General features: G+C 36.7%; 1 protein-coding gene across 10 annotated transcripts in view; it reads right to left on the bottom strand.

Annotated features, from left to right (window-relative positions):
* Positions 1-23537, bottom strand: part of SPAG6 (sperm associated antigen 6) — a 62685-nt gene that overhangs the window by 38310 nt on the left and 838 nt on the right. For 5 of the 10 annotated variants that reach the window (XR_015139713.1, XM_086334489.1, XM_086334485.1 and 2 more), the window contains exons 3-4: positions 12125-12291; positions 8725-8908 (exon numbers count right to left, since the gene is read on the bottom strand). Coding sequence is in view for 8 of the 10 variants with exons in the window: in XM_086334489.1 (XP_086190615.1) it covers positions 8725-8908; positions 12125-12291 (351 nt within the window). In the remaining 2 variants the exon portion in view is untranslated. Of the gene's footprint in view, positions 1-8724; positions 8909-9838; positions 9978-12124; positions 12292-12345; positions 12589-15407; positions 15733-23537 lie in introns of those variants that run through there. The other 5 variants (XM_086334490.1, XM_086334487.1, XM_086334491.1 and 2 more) reach the window with 5 other exon arrangements.

Raw genomic sequence — 23537 nt, forward strand, 5'->3', positions numbered from 1 at the left:
AATCCTGAATGCCCCCTCCCACCTCCCTTCCCACCCTATCCCTCTAGGTTGTCCCAGAGCACAGGCTTTAGCTGCCCTGCTTCAGAGGTTCTTGGTATTTTTGGATTAAGCCACAAGAAACTGCTGTTTTTGTTAAGTCAAGACCAATCAAATATAGGTAATCTCATATAGGTCAAGGTAATAAGCACTGCAATACTGTTTTCCAAAGGGGATTATCAATACAGGGCCCCACTGACAATGTGCAAGTCTGATAGTTTGGCCACTTATAAAGTATATTTCAGCCCTTACATTAGTAAGTGGTTGCTTGAAGTTGACTCATTATTTATTTCTCCCCAAATAGTACATTTAGTTCCATATTCCTTAACTTACTACATATCACCATTCAGCTATACTGATTAATTTAAGCATATTAAGTGACTTTTTGAGGCCACAGCATCACCACTTCATTGCCTTTTAACGAAAAAACACAGAGCACAGCACAGGAATTCTAAGTCAGTACTGTCAGAATGGGAACATGAGCCACATATTTAAAATTTTCTAGTAGCCACACTTAAAAAGTAAAAAGAAATAGGTGAGATTAATTTTAATCATGGGATAGAGACACAGATGTACAGAACAGATTTGTGGACATGGGCGGGGGTGGGGGGAAGGAGAGCATGGGACTAATCAAGAGTGTAGCAATGACATATATACACCATCGTGTGTGAAACAGATAGCTAGTGGGAAGCTGCTGTGTAGCACAGGAAGCTCAGCTTGGTGTCTGTGATGACCTAGCGGGGTGGGATGGGGGGTGATGGGAGGGAGACTCAAGAGGTAGGGGATATATGCATTGTTTTTGTTGTATAGTTGCTAAGTCCTATCCAACTCTTTGTGACCCCATGGAGTGTAGCCGACCAGGCTTCTCTGTCCATGGGATTTCCCAGGCAAGAACACTGGAGTGGGTTGATATTTCCTTTTCCAGGGGATCTTCCTGATCCAGGGATCAAATCTGCATCTCCTGCATTGGCAGGCAGATTTACCACTGACACACCTGGGAAGCCTGCATATAAGTATACTTATAGCTGATTCACATTGTTGTACAGCAGAAACTAATAAGACATTGTAAAGCTGCTGCTGCTAAGTCACTTCAGTCATGTCCGACTCTGTGCGACCCCATAGATGGCAGCCCACCAGGCTCTGCCATCCCTGGGATTCTCCAGGCAAGAACACTGGAGTGGGTTGCCATTTCCTTTTCCAATGCATGAAAGTGAAAAGTGAAAGTGAAGTCGCTCAGTTGTGTCTGACTCTTCGAGACCCCATGGACTGAAGCCTACCAGGCTCCTCCGTCCATGGGATTTCCCAGGCAAGACTACTGGAGTGGGGTGCCATTGCCTTCTCCATGTAAAGCAGTTATCCTCTAATTTAAAAATAAATGTAAACTAAGTTTTAAATAATCAAATTGTTTAACACAATATATCTAAAATACTATAATTTCAACACGTAATCAGTATTTAAAAGTTTTAATGAGATACTTTACACTCTTTTCTTCACATCAAGTCTTGGATATCCAGTGTATATTTTGCACTTACAGCGTGTCTCAATTTAGCTGCTAAATTTTTATTGGAAATGCTCAATCTCCAGTATTTAGATTCTAAAAAGTTTACAGTTGAAAAAGTAGATTCACATATGAACGTTGTTCCAGTCATGCCTAAAGTTTTCCTAATTACCAGGCACTTGTTTATCCATTCCATATATATTAGCTTACATCTGCTAACCCCAAATTCCCACTCCATCCCTTTCCCAACCTTCTCCCTCTTAGCAACCATAAGTCTGTTCTCTTTGTCCCTGAATCTATTTCTATTCCATAGATAGGTAAATTTATCTATTTCATAGACAGGTGTTTTGCCTATGATCTAAGAGTTTCATTTGTGTCATATTTTAGATTTCACATATAAGTGATATCCTATGGTATTTGTCTTTCTTTTTCTAACTTACTTCACTTAATAATCTCTAGGTCCATCCATGTTATTGCAAATGGCATTTCATTCATTTTGATGGCTGAGTCGTATTCCATACATGTACTACATCTTCTTTATCAATTCATCTGTCAATGGACATTTGCTTCCGTGTCTTGGCTGCTCTGAATGTAGGGGTACACGAATCATTCTGAATTAGAGTTCTGTCTGGATATACGTCCAGGAAGGGAACTGTGGGATCATTCAGCAACTCTATTTTTAGCTTTCTGAGGAACCTCCATGCTGTTTCCCATAGTGGCTGTACCAACTTACATTCACACCAGCAGTATAGGAGGGTTCCCTCTTCTCCATACCCTCTCAAGCATTTTGTTATTTGTGACTTTTTGATAATCGCCATTCTGACTCATGTGAGGTAGTACCTCATTGTCATTTTGACTTGCATTTCTCTAAAAATTAGTGATATTGAGCATCTTTTTTTATGTGCCTATTAGACATTTGTATTTCTTCTGCGGAGAAATAAGACATTGAGGTCTTCTGCCCATGTTTTGATTGGTTGTTTTTGTTGTTGTTGAGTTATAGTTGTACATGAGCTGTTTGTTTTGGAAATTAAGCCCTTGTGAGTCACATTGTTTGCAAATATTTTCTTCCATTCTATAAGTTGTCTTTTCATTTGGTCTGTGGTTTCCTTTGCTGTGCGAAAGCTTGTAAGTTTGATTAGGTCCCATTTGTTTGTTTTTGCTTTTATTTCTATTGCCTCGGGAGACTGAGTGAAGAAAACATTGGTGCAATTTATATCAGAGCATGTTTGCCTATGATCTCTTCTAGGAGTTTCATGGTGTCATGTCTTAATGTTTGTCTTTAAGCCATTTTGAGTTTATTTTTGTGTACGCTGAGAGGGTATATTCTAACTTCACTGATTTATATGTGGCTGTCCAACTTTCCTAACACCACTTGCTGAAGAGACTTTTTCTCATTGTATATTCTTGCCTCCTTTGTCAAAGATTAATTGATTGTAGGTGTGTGTGTTTATCACTATCAATGTCACTTTTTCCTTTTATATCTATGCCCAACAGAGTTCAGAGGTTATCTGGATATAACAAAGTTTGTAAAAACAAAGTAAAGATTCCCCTTTCTACCACAGTACAAAAACATAACTCACAATTTGTCTTTCACTTGAGCCAAAGTAAAATCACCCAATATATTATTCATATTAAGATAATATTGTACCTTTTTGTTCCATATTTGGTCAGCTCTTTGGATGACCTCTATGCTCACTGTATCAATTCTTCCATCTTAGATCATAAAGTCTTAGAGGTGAGATGTTAGCCAACTTATTTGACCTTGTACAGTAACAAAAGACATGGTAACATACACATAAATGCCTCAAACACTTTTTGATAATTACAATGATGATGATGATGGAGATAAAGAAACTGCTTGCTAGCTTTATATATAAAGTTGTAGTTCTCAGTGACTTGGGGATCTGAGATTACAGAATTATATTTTATTGTTCCAAGTTCTGAATTCCAAAAAAATGCAAAGAAAGCTTAGAAGATTTTATTAATCAAAAGTCTGTACTTTAAAAATCACAAGAAATAAAAATACACACCTATAAGTTTTTACCAGCATACAAACTAACCCTAAAAAAGACTAACAAATTAGATAACCACTGAGTAAAAGTTACAATTAAAAATGTTATTTTAGGGCTTCCCTATTGGCTCAATGGTGAAGAATCCACTTGCCAAAGCAGGAGACACGGGTTCAATCACTGGTACAGGAAGATCCCACATGCTGCCAAGCAACTAAGCTTGTGCATCACAACTACTGAGCCTGTGCTCTGGAGTCTAGGAGCTGCAACTGCTGAAGCTTGTGCTCCACAACAAGAGAAACCACCACAATGAAACACCCACACACTGCAGCTAGAGAATACTTCTGCTCTCCACAACTAGGGGAAAGCCGTGCTACAATAAAGACCCAGCATAGCCAAAAATGAAGTAAATAATAAATAAATAATTTTTTTAAATGTTACGTTAACACATTTGGTGCCTATGTCCAAAGAACATAGAAGAGACATTTATTTTCACTTTCATCTTTTTTTACCAACACCTAAATAAGGAGAAAAGTATTGGTAGAAATAAATGTTAGGATCAAAATTGGTATAATATATAATACATATAATCTCATATACATCATTTTCCTCTAAGCTTATGTGTTCCTCAACCCCTCTAAGATAAAATAAGTTATAAAAAGATGGCACAGAAACCAACTTATTATCTACAGGTATCACTGAAGTCTTTAAGGCTTTTAACACAGAATTACCATCCTCTTGTCCCCTGCTCCCCCTCCTTCCTTACTCTAAGACCTACAGTACAGAATTCCTAATTATCTCAGATATTTGTCACTAACATGTAGATTTTTTTAAATTAATTACTGCAACCTAAGCCTGTTCCACACAATGTAGACTACTGGTATTTATATATGGGTGGTTTGAGTGGCACAAGAAGAATATATGCAAAAATTCTGAATTATTTTTTCTTTTTATCGTTTCATCGTCCTAAATGACACAGAAAAGAATCAGGCTAGCCAGCTCTGTCTGGATTCCTCCCTTACATTATCTACTTGGTGAACAAGACACAGTCTACTCGCTGTTTCTGTGGAATCCTAATCAGCTGAGCCCGCTAAGCACTGCTCATCTGGGGCTGCAGCCATCCCCTCTCCTGACCACTACCAAGCAGGGAGGGACGTCTCTCTTTTGATTTAGGTCCTAAGGAGATAAATCAGGTCCCTGGGAGACAGCATAGTCACACATGTGGAACCAGTCATCGGGAATTAAGAACAGAAGTATCTGGCGAGACTTGCAGATACTGCAAGGAGCTTAAGAAGAAGAGTGATGAGCTTTCATACACTTGCCTTTCTCACATTATAAAAAGGAAGAATCTCTGAAGGCTTCTGAGTAATGGCCAAACAGCTCTGCCATAAACTGCCGTCTGACCAGAATAAATCCTTTAACCTCTCTATTTCAGTTTCCTCATCTGTAATAGGGTGATTGTGTTAATAATTAAAATGTTTTAGGACACTTAATCCAACCTATTCCACTTTGCCAGGACTGAGAACTTGCTAAGGTTTACTGAGAGACAGCAAAGGTTTATAGGAAACAAAGTTTACAAGAAACAGTGTTTTTAGCTAAAGCTCCTAACCAAACACTTAAAATTTATTTCTTTTTAGGCCAAACATGGAACAGCATTCCTCCAAAACACCTACATGGCTTTTTCTTCCTCAGGCTGCCACCAGGCCACTGCCCCCACCTCAGTCCCCTAGTGCTGTGACGGCTGCCACACACTCCACCCAGGTCTCCACGGAGCTTCTGTGTCACCCACAGGTGCAAGGCTAGAGCCAGGCTGCCAGGCAGAGTGGGGAGGGAGGGAAGGCCTGGGCCCTCCCGGTGGGAGCACTAAGGCAGCAGAGCCCACCGTTCCTCTGGCCTCACCCCTTGTAGTTCCAAAAACAAGACTAGTGCTTGAAAATAATGAGACTGGACACTAGTTAGGTAAATATGCAGCCAGAATAATTCTGCTGAGGGGGAGACTGTAGCACGATAGAGGAGGACCGACAATCAGTCTGAGCCTTTCTTAAGGAACCCAAAACAGAAAGAGGTAGTTTATTTATCTTCAAAGAGATGTGTATTATCAAGTGTGTTCAGTAACTGGTGACTCTATCATGGAAATTTACTGAGACAATTTGCTCAGAGTTGCAAATCGTCTCATTAATTTCCATGATAGAGTCTACGACCACCATTTCTGATGGTTAGCCTCCAATTTCCTCTGGTTATCTGTACAATGCCTTAAAATCTATATGTACAAGTAGCTTCTAGAAATTGTATTTTTCAAATAAGGAAACATCAGATGATGCCCACTGACTTTCCTCTTCTAGTAATTGTGTGTTTACTTTATTTTTGTTTCCTACACGCAAAACGTTTTCCTTCTATTGCCCTTAAAGGTCATTTCTTTTGTATCTCCTCTAAGGTTTATATTTCTTAAACTACCTAATCAAACAATTTACCACTAGTTCCCAGAAGAAAACACTGAATGAATCCCTTCCATCTCAATATATTCCATTTTTAGGAGATCATCAAGAAAGAAATCAGGTCATATGAAGGTAAATCTTCTCTTTTCACTGATATTCAGGATGTGAATTATGACTTACTGCTTACTAGATAACAATTCCCTTTCCTTGTGAGAAATCTATTCAGTAATCCCTTCTGGGAGCTTCTGGGTCCCAAGCCCCTAATGACTGTGAAATATTGAAATTACACTGGGAATTCCATGTGGGAGCCAGATTATAGCAAGAAATTGGAACGGAATCCCTTAGACAGAGCCTATTTATAAACTATAATCATTTACCCTCAGATTCAACAAAAGGGAGATATGGAAAGGTTATCTATGGGCACCCGCCTGACAGAGTATCTGCACAGTTGTCCTCAAAGTTCTTTCTTATCACCCTTTAAAATACTCATGTTACGATCTATAAAGTCCTCTGACATTAAAAAAAAAAAAAAGACTAAATATACTCATGTAGTTTCCCCATGATAACCAGCTTCTAATTTAAAACACTGCCTTAGTTTTCTCAATCAACATGTATTAAGCAATAGTCCTAAGGTGAACCTACTTGGAAAACCAAAATTCAGATATTAAGGAAATAATTTTATTGTACCAATTCTGAATCATTCTAAGCACGACAAATAGTTTTCTCTTTTGATTTATTTTTACATCATTTTATTGTCTCCAGTAGTGTCATCATTTAAAAACCAAATTAAACATAACTATGGGACAGCCACTTCCTGTTTCTGTTTCGAATTTCTTCTTCAATACTCTTTCAAGAAGTACGCAGTCAAACTGTATGGTACGGGGTTGACATATGGCTTTGGAGTCAGACAGATTTAGATTCCAATTTTGGCTCAACCATTAACGTAACTTCAGGCATCGTCTACATTCCACTCTCTTCCTCTGTTTAACAGGGAGAGTAATACCTGCCCTAAGTGTATCTGCAGCCAAAATGAGATAATATCCTGATGCATACTGCACAGAGCCAGGCACATAGTAATTACTCAATAAACAGTAGTCATTATTTTATACATGCATGCACATTGAAAAATCTAGAAAATGAATTTAAAATATTCATTCTATAACCCTAGTAACACAAACATGTACTCACTTGTAATTTATATCCACAAAAGATTTTATTTTTATATCATTATGGCTCAGCTGGTAAAGAATCTGTCTGCAAGGCAGGAGACCTGGCTTTGATTCCTGGGGTGGGAAGATCCTCTGGAGAAGGGAAAGGCTAGTCACTCCAGTATCCTGGCCTGGAGAATTCCATGGACTGTGCAGACACGACTGAGTGACTTTCATACGTACACATAATTGTAATATATAATTTTCTAATTTTTCACATTATAATCACTTTTTCATGTTATCATGCAGGATTCATAACTGTTGAATGAGATTCCATTAAGTAAACTTCTATAATTTAACCCCTAAATTTCTACCAAATATTTGAGGGGTTTTGATGTTACAAATAACACTACAATAACATTTGCATAAATGCAGCTTCTTCATTCTGTGGGATTTTATCCTTAGGATGAATTCTCAAAGTAGGCTTTCTACAGTAACCATAAACTCTTTTATGGCTTAGATTTGCATGATATGAATTTACATTTACAAATTCATACAATTTCTAGTGCCTTTGTCAATAGAAACATCATTGTGCCCTCTCAAATCTTCAGTTTTAATAATATTAAATGTATTGAATATTTACCATGTACTGGCCTATCTCATCAATCTCACAACAAATGTGGAAGTAGTACAACCTTTCTTACAGATGAGGAAGTTAAGTTTCAGACAGTTTAAAAGCTATGTTCAAGGTCACACAGCAACTAAAGACTGGAACTTGGACTCAAACTCAGATTCTAGCTAAGGCCACAGTGCTCTTAACCACTTGGTTTTTTTTCTGCTTTACTTTCACTGACGTTTTATTATGCAGTTCTTTGACTACTAGCAAAGTTTTCATTTTAACATGTTTAAAACTGTTATTCTCTTATTGTGTTATTTGCATATTATTTAGCAACTTCTGTAAAGTGGTGGGGGCAATTTTGTTCACTGTGTACTTTTTAGCAATCAAGTGTATCGGCACAACCTTCACACAAGAGGCCCAGGTCCCTTCTTGATGGCCTCACTGAGCTCAGTTTGTAAGAAAAGGTGCTCCTTCTCTTTCTCCTTCTTCCTGCCAATCTTGGGCTGAATACAAATATATTCTAGAAAGCTACCATGCCCACATCTTTTCAACATTATTCACTCATAAAACATGGCTCTTGGCTACCCTGGAACACCCTACCATAAGTGAGAGTTAAGACCCAATGTCCCCTGGGGAGTAACAAACTCTAATAATTTTGTAATAGAACCAATTTACTAACGTCTTTGAATCAATCAATATCTCATTCTCCCCATGTCCCCCTTCTTCCCACTCTGTCTTCAAATGTCTCTTTTGCTAACTAAGATAAAGACTGACATGTATAGGCTTTTGTTTTTGTTTTTTTTTTTTTTTTTTTTATGAATTTGTGATCCAAACAATTTGGCCTTCATTCAAAACTTATCTCCCATAATGTATAGATACAACATTAAGACCTCTTATCTATGGTTTACTAGTAAGCAAAACCAGGTTTACCTAATTAATGTAAACTTTAATAATCCTATTTTATAATAAGGGCCATTACCTGCATTATGTCTTGCAATATAGCCAAGTGCCCAGGCTGCAGCCTCTTTGACTCCAGGATCAAAATCTTCCAAGCAAATCACCAGTGTGTCCAGCGCTCCACAATCAACTATTGCCTGAGCTAGCTGGGGAGAATGTTTACCAACCGCTCGTAACACAAAGGCAGCTGCTTTCTTGTAAAAACGCTACAAGCATAAAGAGATAAAACTCAGTATGAATCAAGCTAAAAGTTAAAATAGACCAAAACAAACATAAAAAAATGACACTGATATTTTAAAAAAAAAAAGCTCAGCAGTTTTTAAATACAAAAGATGAAAAACATCCTGCAAAATCATTTTGAGTTTTTGAGGCTTCCCCATTGCTTTTGTTCATTAACTGAACTGAAACGGTGTACATCTTTAACTTCATTTCAAATGTTTTACTCTGAAACATGCATTTGGAAACTGCATAAAATAAAATGTAAGCATTGTATTTCCTACAGATTCATAAAATAATGGGAGTTTATGTTTGTGCATTACAGTGAAAGGTACTGTTTGTCCTGTGGGAACTCCTAGATTGTTAGCACGTGCAACCAAACTGTCACCTGACAAACTCATTTCCTTTACTTGCCCTCAGTCTCTAAGCGTGACCTCAACTAACCTTTCTGGTGTCCCGTGTTATCCTGAAATAACAGCTATGCTCTGAGGTGCACTTAGCAATCATCAGATAAAGTTTCTATTTCTTCACAGTGTATACAAAAAAAGCAACTAAGGTGACTACAGCAACTGTTCTGAAAGCATTCTATTTACATAGGCTAAAATATTAAAAATCAATAAAAAATTATGTGAGAGAAAATACAAAAGGTATATTTTAACAGAATATATTTTAAAAATTAGGATATGTTGAAAAGATAAGGAATCTACTGTTAGTAACAATGTTTTGATTTGATATATTTCTTTAGTTTCTTAAATGTCAACATAGACATTAAAATATTTGTTACAAAGTCTAATTTTACAAGTCCATAACCAAATATCTACTAAATCATTACAAAAATTAGAAGAGTTTTAAAGTAGCTTTCCATAGATTATTTTCTCATGATTGTGGAAAAATAATAGTGATACATTTCTTGTCATTACCATAAGCTGATTTGAATGTATATTGCAGAATTTTCAAATTCACACTTTACTGAGCACCATTTAGCATTAACTAACAGTGCCTAGAATTCATACTCTCACTCCCTCTTCCTCTTAACTTCTGCTTCTCCAAATCCATAACTCTCTTCTCTCCTGGAATGCCTCACCAAAAGAACTGCCAGAAAAGAAAAGGGAAGAGAAAGAAGAAAGGATGCAAGGAAGGAACGAAAGTAAACCTGGAGGGAAAAGGAAGGAAAAACCAAACCAGAGGACTTTGTACGCATAGAGAAGAGATTAAATCTCACATGAGAAATGGGTTAAAGGCCTGGAAGGGGAAGGAGACAGAAGCCTGTGAAGATGCTTCCCAGTCTCACTTTCTCCTCACGTGTGCCCTGTTGCTTTAACTAATGGGCACTCATTCACACTTAGAAAACCTCAGAGAACCTTCTATGTGAGATATCAAACACAGACCTTGCCCTCAGAGAAGCAGCTAAGAGTCCAAGCATTTGATGATAGAAAGAATGCCTACAAGAAAAATACAATTTCTTTAACTCCTCCTAGAGATAAAAGTCATTAGCAAATGACTCTCCAATCTTTAAAAAAAAAAAAAAAGGCACATTTTAAAGCAATTAGAATTTTATTTCGTTAAAAAAATTTGGCCACTTTAAAGTGTACAATTCAGTGACATTTAGTGCATTCACAATGTTGTGCAACCATACCTATCTAGTTCCAGAATATTTTCATTCCTCCAACAAGAAATCCTCTACATTAAGTAGCCACTTCTCACTCCCCTCTTCCCCCAGCTCCTGGTAATCATTAATCTGTGTCCATCTCTGTGGATATGCATTTTCTGGATACTTCATATAAATAAATGGAATCATACAATATGTAGCCTTGTCTGGCTTCTTCCTCTTAATATAACTTTTTCAAGGTTCATCCATGTTGTAGAATGTACCAGTACTTCATCCCTTTTTAGAACTGATAATACTCCATTGTATGGATATATAACATTTACTTTATCTAGTCATTCTTTTGGCTATTGCAAATAATGCTGCTATGAACGTTTGCATTCAAGTTTTGCTTGAACACCTGTTTTCAATTCCTTTGGAAATATAACCAGGAGAACTGCTGGGTCATATAGTAATTATGTTTAACTTACTAAGGAACTGCCAAATTGTTTTCCATAGCAGCTGTGCCACTGTACACAACTTCTCCACATCTTCAATAACACTTGCTATTTTCCTTTTTTTTCTTTCTTTTATTTGTTATGGCCATCCTGGTAGGTAGAATGGCTGGCTCTTCACAGTTTTGATTTTCATCTCCTAATGACTAATGCCATTGAGTATTTTTTCATCTTAGCTCTTAGTACATTTTCTTTGGATAAATGTCTGTGAGTCTTTTGCCCATGTTTTAATTTAATTGTTTGTCCTCTGGTTATACATGTGTAAGAAAGATAATTTAATCTTAAAGACATGTCAAGAAAGATACATCCCTAGGTTATGATAAATCAGCAGGATGGAACAAACAGGCAAAGACCCTACCTAGAGGAAGATCCTTAACTATTGTTAGGAACAGAAAGGGAATCAGACAGGATGGGAGAAAAAATGGAAGCACTCTTAGATGACCTTTAAAAGGCTTGACATGCTTGCATGCTTGGCAAAAAACGCTTTGTCAAACCTTCTCTTACATGCATTCTCCTTGCTTTCAAATGCTTCTCTTCCTCCTTGCTTCCAAGCTCTCTCTTCCACTGCCCATTAACTAGATTCAGACGGTAAAGAACCTGCCTGCAACCCAGGACACCTGGGTTCGATCCCTGGGTGGGGAAGATCCTCTAGAGGAGGAAATGGCAACCCACTCCAGTATTCTTGCCTGGAGAATCCCATGGACAGAGAAGCCTGGCAGGCTACAGTCCACGAGGTCGAGAAGAGTCGGACTGAGCGAATAACACAACACTACTGTATGTAACTCATTTGCCCAGGGTGCCATACATCTTTCGAAGACTGATCCTATAACTTGAATAAGACCATATATAGAAGTACTGCTGTGTGTATAATTCCATTAAAAACTTTAATATGTTTTCTCCTATACTAACAGTAATGCAGAAAAGCTATCTATTAGCCCCAAAGTAAAACACCCTCAAGGTATTATTATGTGTAGTTCAAAGAACCGAAGGTTGTATTAATATCCTAATAATTCTATGCCTACACACTTGCAATTGTACCCAAACTATCAATTTTTTAAAAATCCAAAACAAAAAATCATGTAACTTTGGTTTTAAAAAATTCTTACATTCTGTTCTGCCAATGAATAAACAAGCTGTGGAAGAATATCACCCTTCACGACTGCTTCTGCCAGGTCATCATTATAATTAGCCAGTCTCCCCAGAGCCAAAGCAGCAGTCTGTTGAATTGTTGGGACTACATCCAGAAGAAGAGGCCTCAGCAAAGCCATTACGCCTAAGTTACAAGAAATAAGAAATCAGCAAATTTTAAATTAAAAAGCAAACATACCATTCAGCATATATGCAGATAGGAAAATGCGAAGGGAAATATCATTAAAAACAAGCAAACAAAAACCATCCACTAAAACCTAATACGATATGAAGCAGCAGCCAGCTGGACAAGGTATAGAATAATATAACCTGCAATTATCAAAGCAGCAGCCTAGCATGGAACTAAGAACAGCTTTGGAGAACCAGAGTTTAAATCCCTGATTTGGCAAACTCTAGCTGTGTGACGTCACGAGGAATGCAGAGAGAGACTATAAAGCACACAGTAGAAAGCCTTCCTAGCAGGGTTATGGGGGTGGGGAGTGGAGGGGAAGAAGCTGTGTTCCTCCCCGCTCAACCCCACGTGCCCCACCCCACCCCCTGCCCCCCACAACAGCCTTTGCAAACCCTATCTCTTTCAGGGCTCAGTTCAGTTCTTTCCTCTCAAGTCTTCTGGTGTTTTTTTCCTCTGATTCCAACCAACTTAGAGTCTATTACAGAAATTTTATGAGGCTCTATTTCAAGGCCAGGTGAGCTAGAAGGGCCATTCGACTAGGGCTTCCCATTCATAAAGGGCTGTAAATTCAGATTTCTGACACTGTCTCCGAATAAATAAATTCTTTAAGATAAGGAAGTATGTCACATTACTAGCTCTCATTAATATTCATTCTAGGGTTGAATACATAGTAGGAATACCATCATCACAGCACAATAATAAAAATAGCTTATATATTATTTTGTGTTAAGAACTTATTTTCTATATCAATTCACTGAATTCTCATAACAAACCTATGAAGTAGGTCCTATTATCATGTCTATTTTACAGATGTGGAAATGAAGGCTGAGAAAAATTAGGGAAATCACACAGCTAAAATGCAGAAGCAAGGTTAGAAATTCAGACATTCTTTATTCATACTTACTAAATACGTAAAACTGGATGGAAATAATATGGAAAATTGAGGAGGTGGGGTAAATTATTTCATTTAGATCATTTTATTCAATATTCCAACTCTATATTAACTCTGCTGTGCTGTGTGCTCAGTTGTGTCCAACTCTTTGTGACCCCATGGACTGTAGACCTCCAGGTTCCTTGGTCCATGGAATTTTCCAGCCAAGAATACCAGAGTGGGTTGCCATTTCCTACTCCAGGCGATCTTCTTTAGAATGGGCAGGCAAATTCTTTACCACTGTGCCATCTTGCAGACAACCCCTTAATAGAGGTGTTTTAGTCTAATACTACGAAAAAAGGTGATAACAGAGTTCAAACTAGAACAAAGGGCCCCTTGACTTTTAAACTTCATTTACAGTGGGCTGTTCAACTTGCACGTTATTACATCTTTTGTTAAAAAATATTACTCTGACCTATAAAAGCAGATACATATTACCAGTATTCTTTTGTAATGTTATATCCAGAAACACGTGAAATAGAAATAAAAGGAAAACACAACAACATTTAGAATTAGACCAAAATAAGATAAACAGTACTATCAAATAACATAAACAGAGAATAAGGATGCTTATCACAGAAACATTTAATGATGTGACCTCTGGCTTTTCTCGGTTCCCAGTTTTCTTCAGTGATCCTTTTTCTGTCTAATTTGACTTGGTTAGATCGTTTTACAGAAGGCCACTGCTGCGAGTTTGCATCCTGACTGGGCTGGTTAACTTTGCAGGCACACAGCCCGCCTTCTCAGGCCTAGGCCACAGCTCCTGTTAAACAATTCAGCATGTCCATGTGCATAAGTGTTTCTTATATTATTCTCTACACTTTTTACGGAGATAATTTCTGAAGTATCTCACAACAAACAGTTCAATGTGCAAAATAAGGTATTAGAATGACTACCAAATGTGAACATGATTCCTTCTAGAAAGCTGGATCTAAAACCAACCATTTGTTGATCTCTTCTTTGTGGTTGCTTATTACTTGATTCAAGTTTTTTAACAGTGGTAAAATATACATAACATTTTAAGCATTTTCTGGTGTATAATTCAGTGGCATGAAACACATTTATAATGGTGTGTAATCATCACCAGTATCTAGGAACCGTTAAACCACTTTCCACTACACTGACGCTACATCATTTTAAACTCCCACCAGCAAAGTACAAGGGTTTAAATTTCTCCCCATCCTCACCAATGGTTGCATTTTATTTTTTTTAGAATAATCCATCCTAGTAGGTATGAAGTGGTATCTTCCCAATCCGGGGGTTGAACCAGAATTCATCTATCTGAGTTTATACTTCTTATGCTTCCCAGGTAGCTCAGCTGGAAAAGTATCCGTCTGCAATTGCATGAGACCCTGGTTCAACCCCCGGATTGGGGAGATCCCCTGGAGGAGGGCATGGCAACCCACTCCCATATTCTTGCCTGGAAAACCCCCATGGACAGAGAAGCCTGGCGGGCTACAGTCCATGGGGATCACAAAGAGTTGTACATGGCTGAGTGACTAAGCACAATAAGCACAATTACATTATTATTTATTATTAGTTACTATATTTAGCTAGTATACCACAAGTCTCCCAGTGTTGGATATCTTCAGTTTGCCGTTTTAGCAATAAGATGTTCTACCCCAAAAAATGTATTTCACTTGTCCACATACTCAAAGGAATTTTGCTGCTTTATATATTTTCTCCTCCCTTTTTCTACTTCATTTGGCCCAGCAAAAATCAGGTCAATAAAATGACATGATTCCTTTTGTTTCTATTCTTATATTCAATATCAAAGTTAGGCTTTCATGCAGATGCTCTGTCATATGCCCTTGTTCAGACAATGAGAATTTTGAAAAATTTGTAAAAGCTAAAGTTTCCATTTAAAATATCTGAATGAGGTCATTTTTACTAAAGAAAGTATTGCCCGAATTTCTAGTCCTTGAATTGCCTCTTAGTGCTTCATAGTCTTCAATCCCCAGGAACATGTTTTTATCTCCTACACAGGCTAAGCATACTTTGTTATTCTAATTTCAGGTTTGTCCTAAAAATACAGATAATGCTGCAAGAGGAACTGAGGAAAGAAGGAAGGGAGGGAGGGAGTGAGGGGAGGAGGAAAGAGAGGAGCATATATAACATAAAAAAGAAATTTCCTTACCTGTCTGTCCATTAGGAATCCATGGTGATTGATCCTTGGTGAGCGAATGCATGAAAATATAGAGTCCATAGGTTATAGCAGTCTGAATAACTGCTATAATATCTAATAAGACAATGTCCTCAGTGAGCAGCTAATGAACTCACCGGGGTCTCCACTGAAGGAACCAACAAGTACTACCTAATATTATATCTAATAGTAAAAGTAATTTATATATTATACTCTGATATCTATAAGACAATTTTGTCTTCCCTATATAAATTCATTAAATGGTGTGAAAATGTTTATGAAATTTAACCTATAGGCTAAATCTTTACAATCTTCCCCATCCCCAACTTTATAGCTTTAAGTTTCTTTTCTGTGTTTCTTGTTCCAGTGCCATACTGGAGACACTGCTTCTATTAATAATACTTACATTGTTATCTAGTTTTACAAAAATAAAAACCCCATGAATCCTGCCCACAATTATTCATTCAAAAAACAGATCAAGGCTTACCAAGTGGCAAGAAATAGGGACCTCACAGATGAGTAAAGGCAGCTCATGCTCTCAAAAAAGTATTGGAAGAAATTATAGAATAGCCTCAACCAACCTTTCCCTTAATTCCTTTTAATACAACATAGGCCTATCACTTGAATTTTGCAGGCCAATTGGATATATAAGCCAGGGGGAAAAAGGTCAAATGTTTCTAAAGACAAAAGAAATAACTCAGTCTCATATTACATGCGTATAATTTCTATACATATTACTTCAATTTCAGGTGCTTTATAAAGATATTTAACAGCTCAACTTTGTTTTATTGAAAGCAAGTCTCTGCAAACCAGGCCTTTGGGTTCACTGAAGTCACAGTAAAGATTTCTGGCTGCCTTGGTGACTTATCTTTTTTTTTTTTTTCTTTTTTAAGTTGTAGTAAAATATACCTAAATTTTAACCACTTTAAGTGCACAATTCAGTGGCATTAAGTACAGCTGTAATGTTGTGCCACAATCACCACTATCATTTCCAGAACCTATTCATCCTTCCTAACAGACACTGTATACCAATTAAATCATAACTCCCCATATCCGCCACTCAGCCTGTGGTAGTTTCTACTCTATTTTCTGTATCCATGATTTTGCCTATTATAGATACTTCATATAAATGGAATCATACAATATTGTCCTTTTTTGTCTGGCTTCTTTCACTTAGCAAAATGTTTTTAAGGTTTGTCCATATTGTAGCATATATCACAATTTCATTACTTTTTAAGATTGAATAATAGTGGTAAAGAAATCTGCCTAGCAAAAAACAAAAAAACAGGAGAAAAAAAAAATCTGCCTGCCTCCTTATCAACGCAGGTTCGATCTCTGGATCAGGAAGATCCCCTGGAGAAGGAAATGGCAACCCACTTCAGTATTATTGCCTTGGAAATCCCATGGATAGAAGGAGCCTGGTGGACTACAGTCCATGGGGTTGTAAAAGAGTAGGAAACAACTTAGTGACTAAACAACAACAATATTCCATTGTGTGTACATGCATTTTGTTTGTCTATTCATGTGTTAATGAACACTTGGGTTGTTTCCACTTTCGGGTTTGTGAATAATGCTGCTGTAAACATTGATGTTCAGGTATCCCTTTGAGTCCCTGCTTTCAATTCTTCTGAGCGAATAATGAGTCTGTTGTTTTCTCTTTTACATATATACCTACTACACCCATCTGCCTGGAGAAGACTGGAATGTTGGAATGAGGCTAGTACAGAGAAAAGAGAAGACACTGCTAAAAGGACTGCCTGCTCCCAGAGGTTTCATTGGAAATATCTGAAAAGGAAACTTTTGAAAGGCAATCAGTTCAAAAATCTATCTTCACATGTATACCTGCGGCTGATTCTTGTCAATGTATGGCAAAAACCACCACAATATTGTAATTAAAATAAATTAATTAATTTTTAAAAATCTATCTTCAGGTGAAATTTTTGGTTTTACTCATACTCTGCCTACATTGTTTTGAGATAGTTCACTCTAAAAGATATGGATACAAAGATAATAATTAACAGCGATGGAATGGAGAGGGGGGCTGGGTGTTTTGTTTTTTTAAATCAGAAATATAGTTTAGGTAATAGTTTCTACAACTGAACTCTGGGCATAAAACTTGAGTTTTATGGCAGCAAAAGTAAAAAGAGAACCATTCTGTGAAATAAAAGGAAGCAGGAACAATTTTTTTCCTGAAATCATAGGCCTAGCTTGAAACATAATATTTAGATAAATAGTAAAAGATTGATTGAATAAAAGAGTATAACTTGGGGACTTCCCTGGTGGTCTAGTCTGTCAAGATTTCACTGTCCACTGCAGGTCATGGAGGTTCGATCCCTGGCTTGGAAGCTAAGATCCCACCCGCCTCGGGGCCAAAAAACATAAAACAGAAACAACATTGTAATAAATTCAATAAAGACTTTAAAAATGGTCCATATCAAAAAAATCTTTTAAAATAATACAATTTTATATTTTAAAAATAACAGCAAAATGCACAATGTCTTCAATGATAGATTTTAAAAGTCATGGGAAAGTCTAAGCAGCTATTTTTAAACAAGCCCTCAAAAAAAAAGAGGGAATATTATTAGACTAAATCTACAAAGACAGTTCCATGGAAAGCTAATATAATCTAGCATTTGTACACAATTAAATAGTGATTCTAAATCGACAGTGAGATAGAACTTAGACTATATAGAAAAGTGAACAGAGATCATTTCCTTTGGAGACACAGGCACACATACTCAAGCATAAATACCACTAGTTTTCACCTAGATTTTTAACAGAACTTGATTAAAAACTAAATTCTAAGTTGAGCCGCCCTTATTAGTCTGGGGTGTCTGGCAAAACCAATATTTCACTTTGAAAATTAGGTAAGTCTGACTTGTGTTCAGATAGGCCAACTACAAAGCAAGGACAATTTTTTTCTCAAGGTACGGCCCTGGATTTCTTCTAGGACCAGTACATCTACTTAACAGAAATCCCAAAGTTCTGCTCCCCGTGAACGTGGAAGAAAAGTCCTTCACACAAAGTATGACTAAATAAAGAACAAAAGAAAGTGCTAAGTATTTGCTCACATCAATCAACCAACAAATATCAAGGGCCTCCTTCTTCACCGAGCTTTACTTCACATGTTCTCAAAAAGTCCAGGAGGGCAGGCGGTCAGTCAGAGGGCAGCTGGCCTCTCTGGGCGAGGTCTCCCAGCTGCTCTTCTTGACGATAGCGGGTGTCAGTCCAACGACTCTCTCAAGTACTCTCTCTTGGGTCTCAACTTCCAGGGGATTAGACACTTTCTCTGGGTAATTTGAAAGAGCCTCTGGTTTGAAAAGGCTTTCCTTAGAAGTTAAGAGGAAGCCAAAAGGTCTTCTAGAACTCCGAGGCCAGTTTAAGTGCTAAATACAACTTCCATTTCCTCAAATCTCCGGGTATTTATCAATTAAAGTTAGTCTTTGGCATGTGGGCCTCCACTCAAGGTCCCACAGTGGTCCTCGAGGAGACCTCAAAAGCCATTACACACAATTACTGGACAGTCACTGGTACCCAAAGGCCTGAACAGATGACGTATTTTAAAAGTTAACCCTGAGTGGAAATTCCCCGGCGGCCCTCCACACAGTCACTGCTGACGACCGGGATTCAGTCCCTGGTCTGGGAATTAAGATCCCACAAGCCACGTGGCTCAGCCAAAAAAAAACACTGAGGTTTATTCGAAACTCTTAGAACATCTATGAATGGTTTCCTGATACCTCAGGTAACACAGGAAGAGCACAAAGTCAGCTAACAATACAGAAACAGGTCCTAGTCCCAGTTCAGCAACTAACTCACTTAGAGATGATGGCAATTATCCAGCCTTCTTTGAGATTTAACCACAGTGAAGACGATACCTACTCTATTCACCTGAGCTGTTATAAGAATCTAATCTAAGAGATATGAAAACACTTAGAAAAATAATTACTCCTTCCTTCATCCTCTTTAAACATGTTGAATATCTGCTCTATGCTAAGCATTATGTTAAGCACAGAACTTACAGTTAGTAGAGAAAGGGGAAATTAAACTATTACAATTGTGATAAGGACTATGAAAGAGAAATGCTACAATCAGGGAAACTTAAGAGACAACTCACTGGAAGGGCTCGAGGAAGATCTCCCTGAGGAATCAACATCTAAAAACAGCTATAAAGAATGAGTAGGAATTAACTGGGCAAAAAAGTGTAGGAAAAGTCTGAAGAGCAAAGGCCTTGAAAAAACATTCAAATGCAAAGTGTTTTTAGAAAACACTGAAATAACTTTTCAAAGCCATTTAATCTGTGACATTAAAATTTAACCCACACAATTTGCCATTTCAAGAACCTACTCTTTCAGGTTCATGTACCGCTTGGATTTTTTTTTTTTTTTAATCATCCAGCTTTTCTTAGGAAAACAGTGAAATCCTAGTCCTGGTTGTAGTATTTTCTACTTATGTACCAATGCTTAGATATCAAAACAGGAAATGTCCACACAGGAACAATGATTTGGGACACACAATAAAACTCTGAAAAATCTTGTTTATAGGACATACTAGGTGCATACAAGTTCAGAATTTTTATAGTTTCCTGGAATATTTTCCACTTACGTATATGTAAAAAGAAAAAAGAAAAAACCTCTATCACTATCCTTAAAAAAAAAAACTCTATCCTTAAAAAAAGAAAAACACTCCCCGTCACTAAAAAAAAGGTGCTGTAATTATCATACATTCAGAACTATAAGACTCCTTTTATATTGGAAAAACATCAAATTTAAAGAGCATAACTCATTAAGTTTTTTGAAGTTGCTTTACTAATTATTTTTTTGGTTCTAAAATCCTTTAGAAAAGTAGTTTTTGTAGGAGAATCATGCTTCATGTACCTCCCAGGATGTGTTTTCAATACATCATAAATGCTTGCTACAGGCTTTTCCTTCTCATAGAAACCGAAGTGCTAGATCATTAATCTGAAGATTTTCACCCCGTGCCAAACACATGTAATTTAAAAGCATTTTATGTCAACATGCATTATTTATTTTCTTGAATTATGAACCAAATAAATTGCCTCAATTTGTAAATTCACTTCATACAGGTGCATATTTAAAGTGTTAGGCAAACTTCTCTATTCCTACTCTTTTGAAAATATGCATAACTTTTGATTTGCCATGTTTACCTTCTGGGTATAGGTTATAAGCAAAATATTACAAAGTATTATTTTAAACTTTACCCCTACTTTTCTTATATAAATAGCTGTTTCAGAAAAAGTTTATTTAATGTAGCTAAGCAGTTTAAAAATCAAGTTCTTGGGGCTTTTATTAGCTTATTCTAAAAGACCTTCTAAACAACCAAAGAGTGGCCTGGCACTCCAGTATACCATAAAACATCTTTCTTATATTTTATAATTAAACAACCCCTTCCAAATGCTGAAATTCTACAATTGGTACAAGTTACTATGTATTATCTCTAGCACTGCAGTCAAGTGTTACTAATTATTCAAAGAGGGGAAGTATTCAAATTCATTTTTAAATACCTGCAAGATTTAATGGCTCAGACATATAGGGTTTGAAGGTGCATAATGAGATTTTATAACAAACTTTTGATTACAGTTTCAATTTCCGTGCTTGTGATGGGTCTGTTAAGGTTTTCTATTTCTTCCTTTTTATGTTTTTTAATGTTTTCATGTATGTTCTTTTGATTTAGAAAGAAAAATCTCAATGAGGAAAAAAATCCAGGTTATAGACACACTGTACACAGTTTTTCTAGTGAGTCAAACCTATTTTTGTCTAAATACTCTGAAGAAGATATCTTGCAACACTGTGTTTTAAAATTACTTTGGACATAATTAATAGAGCAAATTCTCTCACTGACACATCAAAAATACAATGAAAAAGATCAGAGTTTTTTAAATGAAATAAAACTTCATCGATAATTTTCACCTTTAAGGTTCCTTTCATAGTCAATGGATTTAAAAATTCTTAACAAGTGAACTACTAATTTATCATGATGTCTATATGGAAACTTTTTTTCCCATTATTTTGGACCCATGATACATGTTTATTTAAACAGTTTATTAAGGGAGAAAAGTGAGAAAACAAAACTCTCCCAGATATAAAGACAGTATATCAAAGTCAGGAACAAAATGTACTAGTATCTTATGTTACCAAAATGAATTCACTTGACTGGAAAAAAATTGATCAAAATATGTAATTTATGTACACATACTGTGGCTCATTCAGACGCATCTTAAATCCATAGTGATTTTTGAAAAGGAAACCACTTAAATGTTTAATTGACTAATAAAAGCAGTTTTCATAACAAAGCTTACAGGGTTTTTTAATATTCAAAGGATAAATCTATTGGAATATCCAATATCTGTCTCTATTTAAAGTTATTAAAGGGGTGCTTAAGTTGAATTTACATAACATGAAGTATGTTAAAATAAGTTCCTCAGGGGAAAGAAAAATCTTACCATTCCATCCTAGACATCCTAGTCACTCCTAGAAATACTGTTTAGCCAACTGTCTGGAGATCTCAAGGTCCAGTCAAGTTGACATAAAATTAACCATCTCAGGCTCTCACCAAGTAGAGATAATTTCAAACTGTTAAGCTATATTACTTTTGTGTTCCATTCTTTTCTAAGTCAGACCGTAAGTGAAATAGGTGGCTATTTAAGAATGTCATATCTAAGTCACTTATACTTTGATGATGACTTAGCCTGTTTGTATTGATTAAATTCCATTATATAGTCTATAGTGTATACTTATGGGAAGAGATAATCTGTCACTCTTACATTAAACATGATATTCAGTAGTTATCTATACAATCTATATTTCAGCTATCAAATTTCTAAAATAATGTCATTTTCCCTTTTTAAGAAATCACATTTTTGTTTAGCTGTATACATACTGTCCAAAAAATCAAATATTCATAAATAGCAAGAGTAGGACTGGAAGGAAAAAAATCCCTCAAAAAAGTGCATTCAAAAAATGTAACATGCTCTAATAAAGTTAACATAGTCAGTGTAGATGAAACACTGTATGTCCAGCACTGTGCTGGATACTTTGAGAATATACGTGCATGCACACAAGCACACATATACACATGCAGAAGAAAGGAAATGAATCCATGTGAAACAACTGTAGAACAAAAGCTTATCAGCTTTGGGAAAATTTCAAATGGAGAAGGGATGAGTGGTTGCCCAAAGTTAGGGAAAAGAGGGAGGTAGGTGTGATTATAAAAAGGCATGACAAGAGATTCTGTGGTGATAATCTCTGACTATAATGGTGATGGATACACACAGTATAAAATTATATAGACCTAGACACACACATACACACACTAGTACAAGGAAAACTAGGGAAAATTAAACAACAACAACAACAAACCTGATGGATTGTTATCAATGTCAATATCCCGGATCACACTACAGTTTTGAGGCACCTGAGTTCTCTGTATTATTTCTTACCACTGCATGTGAATGTACACTTACCTCAAAATTAATAGCTTTTTTAAGTGGTTATAAAATACACTTTCCCTATTCTAACTACACTCCTTCCCACCCCCCAATAAAAGCATGCAATGAGTAAGCACAGAATCCCTCCCAGTGGCAAGAGAAATTTCCACCTAGCATAGTACTAATTCCCCTCAAAGAAACCCAGAGTAAACAGTGTGTCTAAAATTCTTGCCCTGGAAATATGTTAATTCTCTTCTAATTCCATGTTAATTTAAATGAGTTTTAAAGATCATAACCCATAAATTGAAGGTTTCTCATGACACAGCAGCAATAAAATGCTACCTTCAGGTGGTGGTGGAATCATCCTTAATCAGACACAGAGGATTGAGAGAGAGAGAGAGAAGGGACCACCATTATGTGAAAAGGTAAGGAGAACTTCACACACACATAACACACGCATTCTTCCTCTGCCTATAGAATCTACATAAGTTCGGATCAAGACGTGGAATAAGAGCACCACTAGAGATTTCTCAAAGCTAGGTCTCTGCCTACTTGGAATCTCTTGGAAAAATATTCAAGCCTATCTTTGCTCTTTCACCAACATAAAGCGAGAAATAACGTTATCAACCGCTCTGGAATTCCTTTGGTGTGAGAAAGTCAAGTCTAAGGTGATCAAACGC

This window comes from Bos grunniens, chromosome 13, assembly GCF_055505025.1.
Source record: "Bos grunniens cultivar Pamir isolate PY7600 chromosome 13, Bosgru_T2T1.0, whole genome shotgun sequence".
In the NCBI taxonomy this organism is placed as follows: Eukaryota; Metazoa; Chordata; class Mammalia; order Artiodactyla; family Bovidae; genus Bos; species Bos grunniens.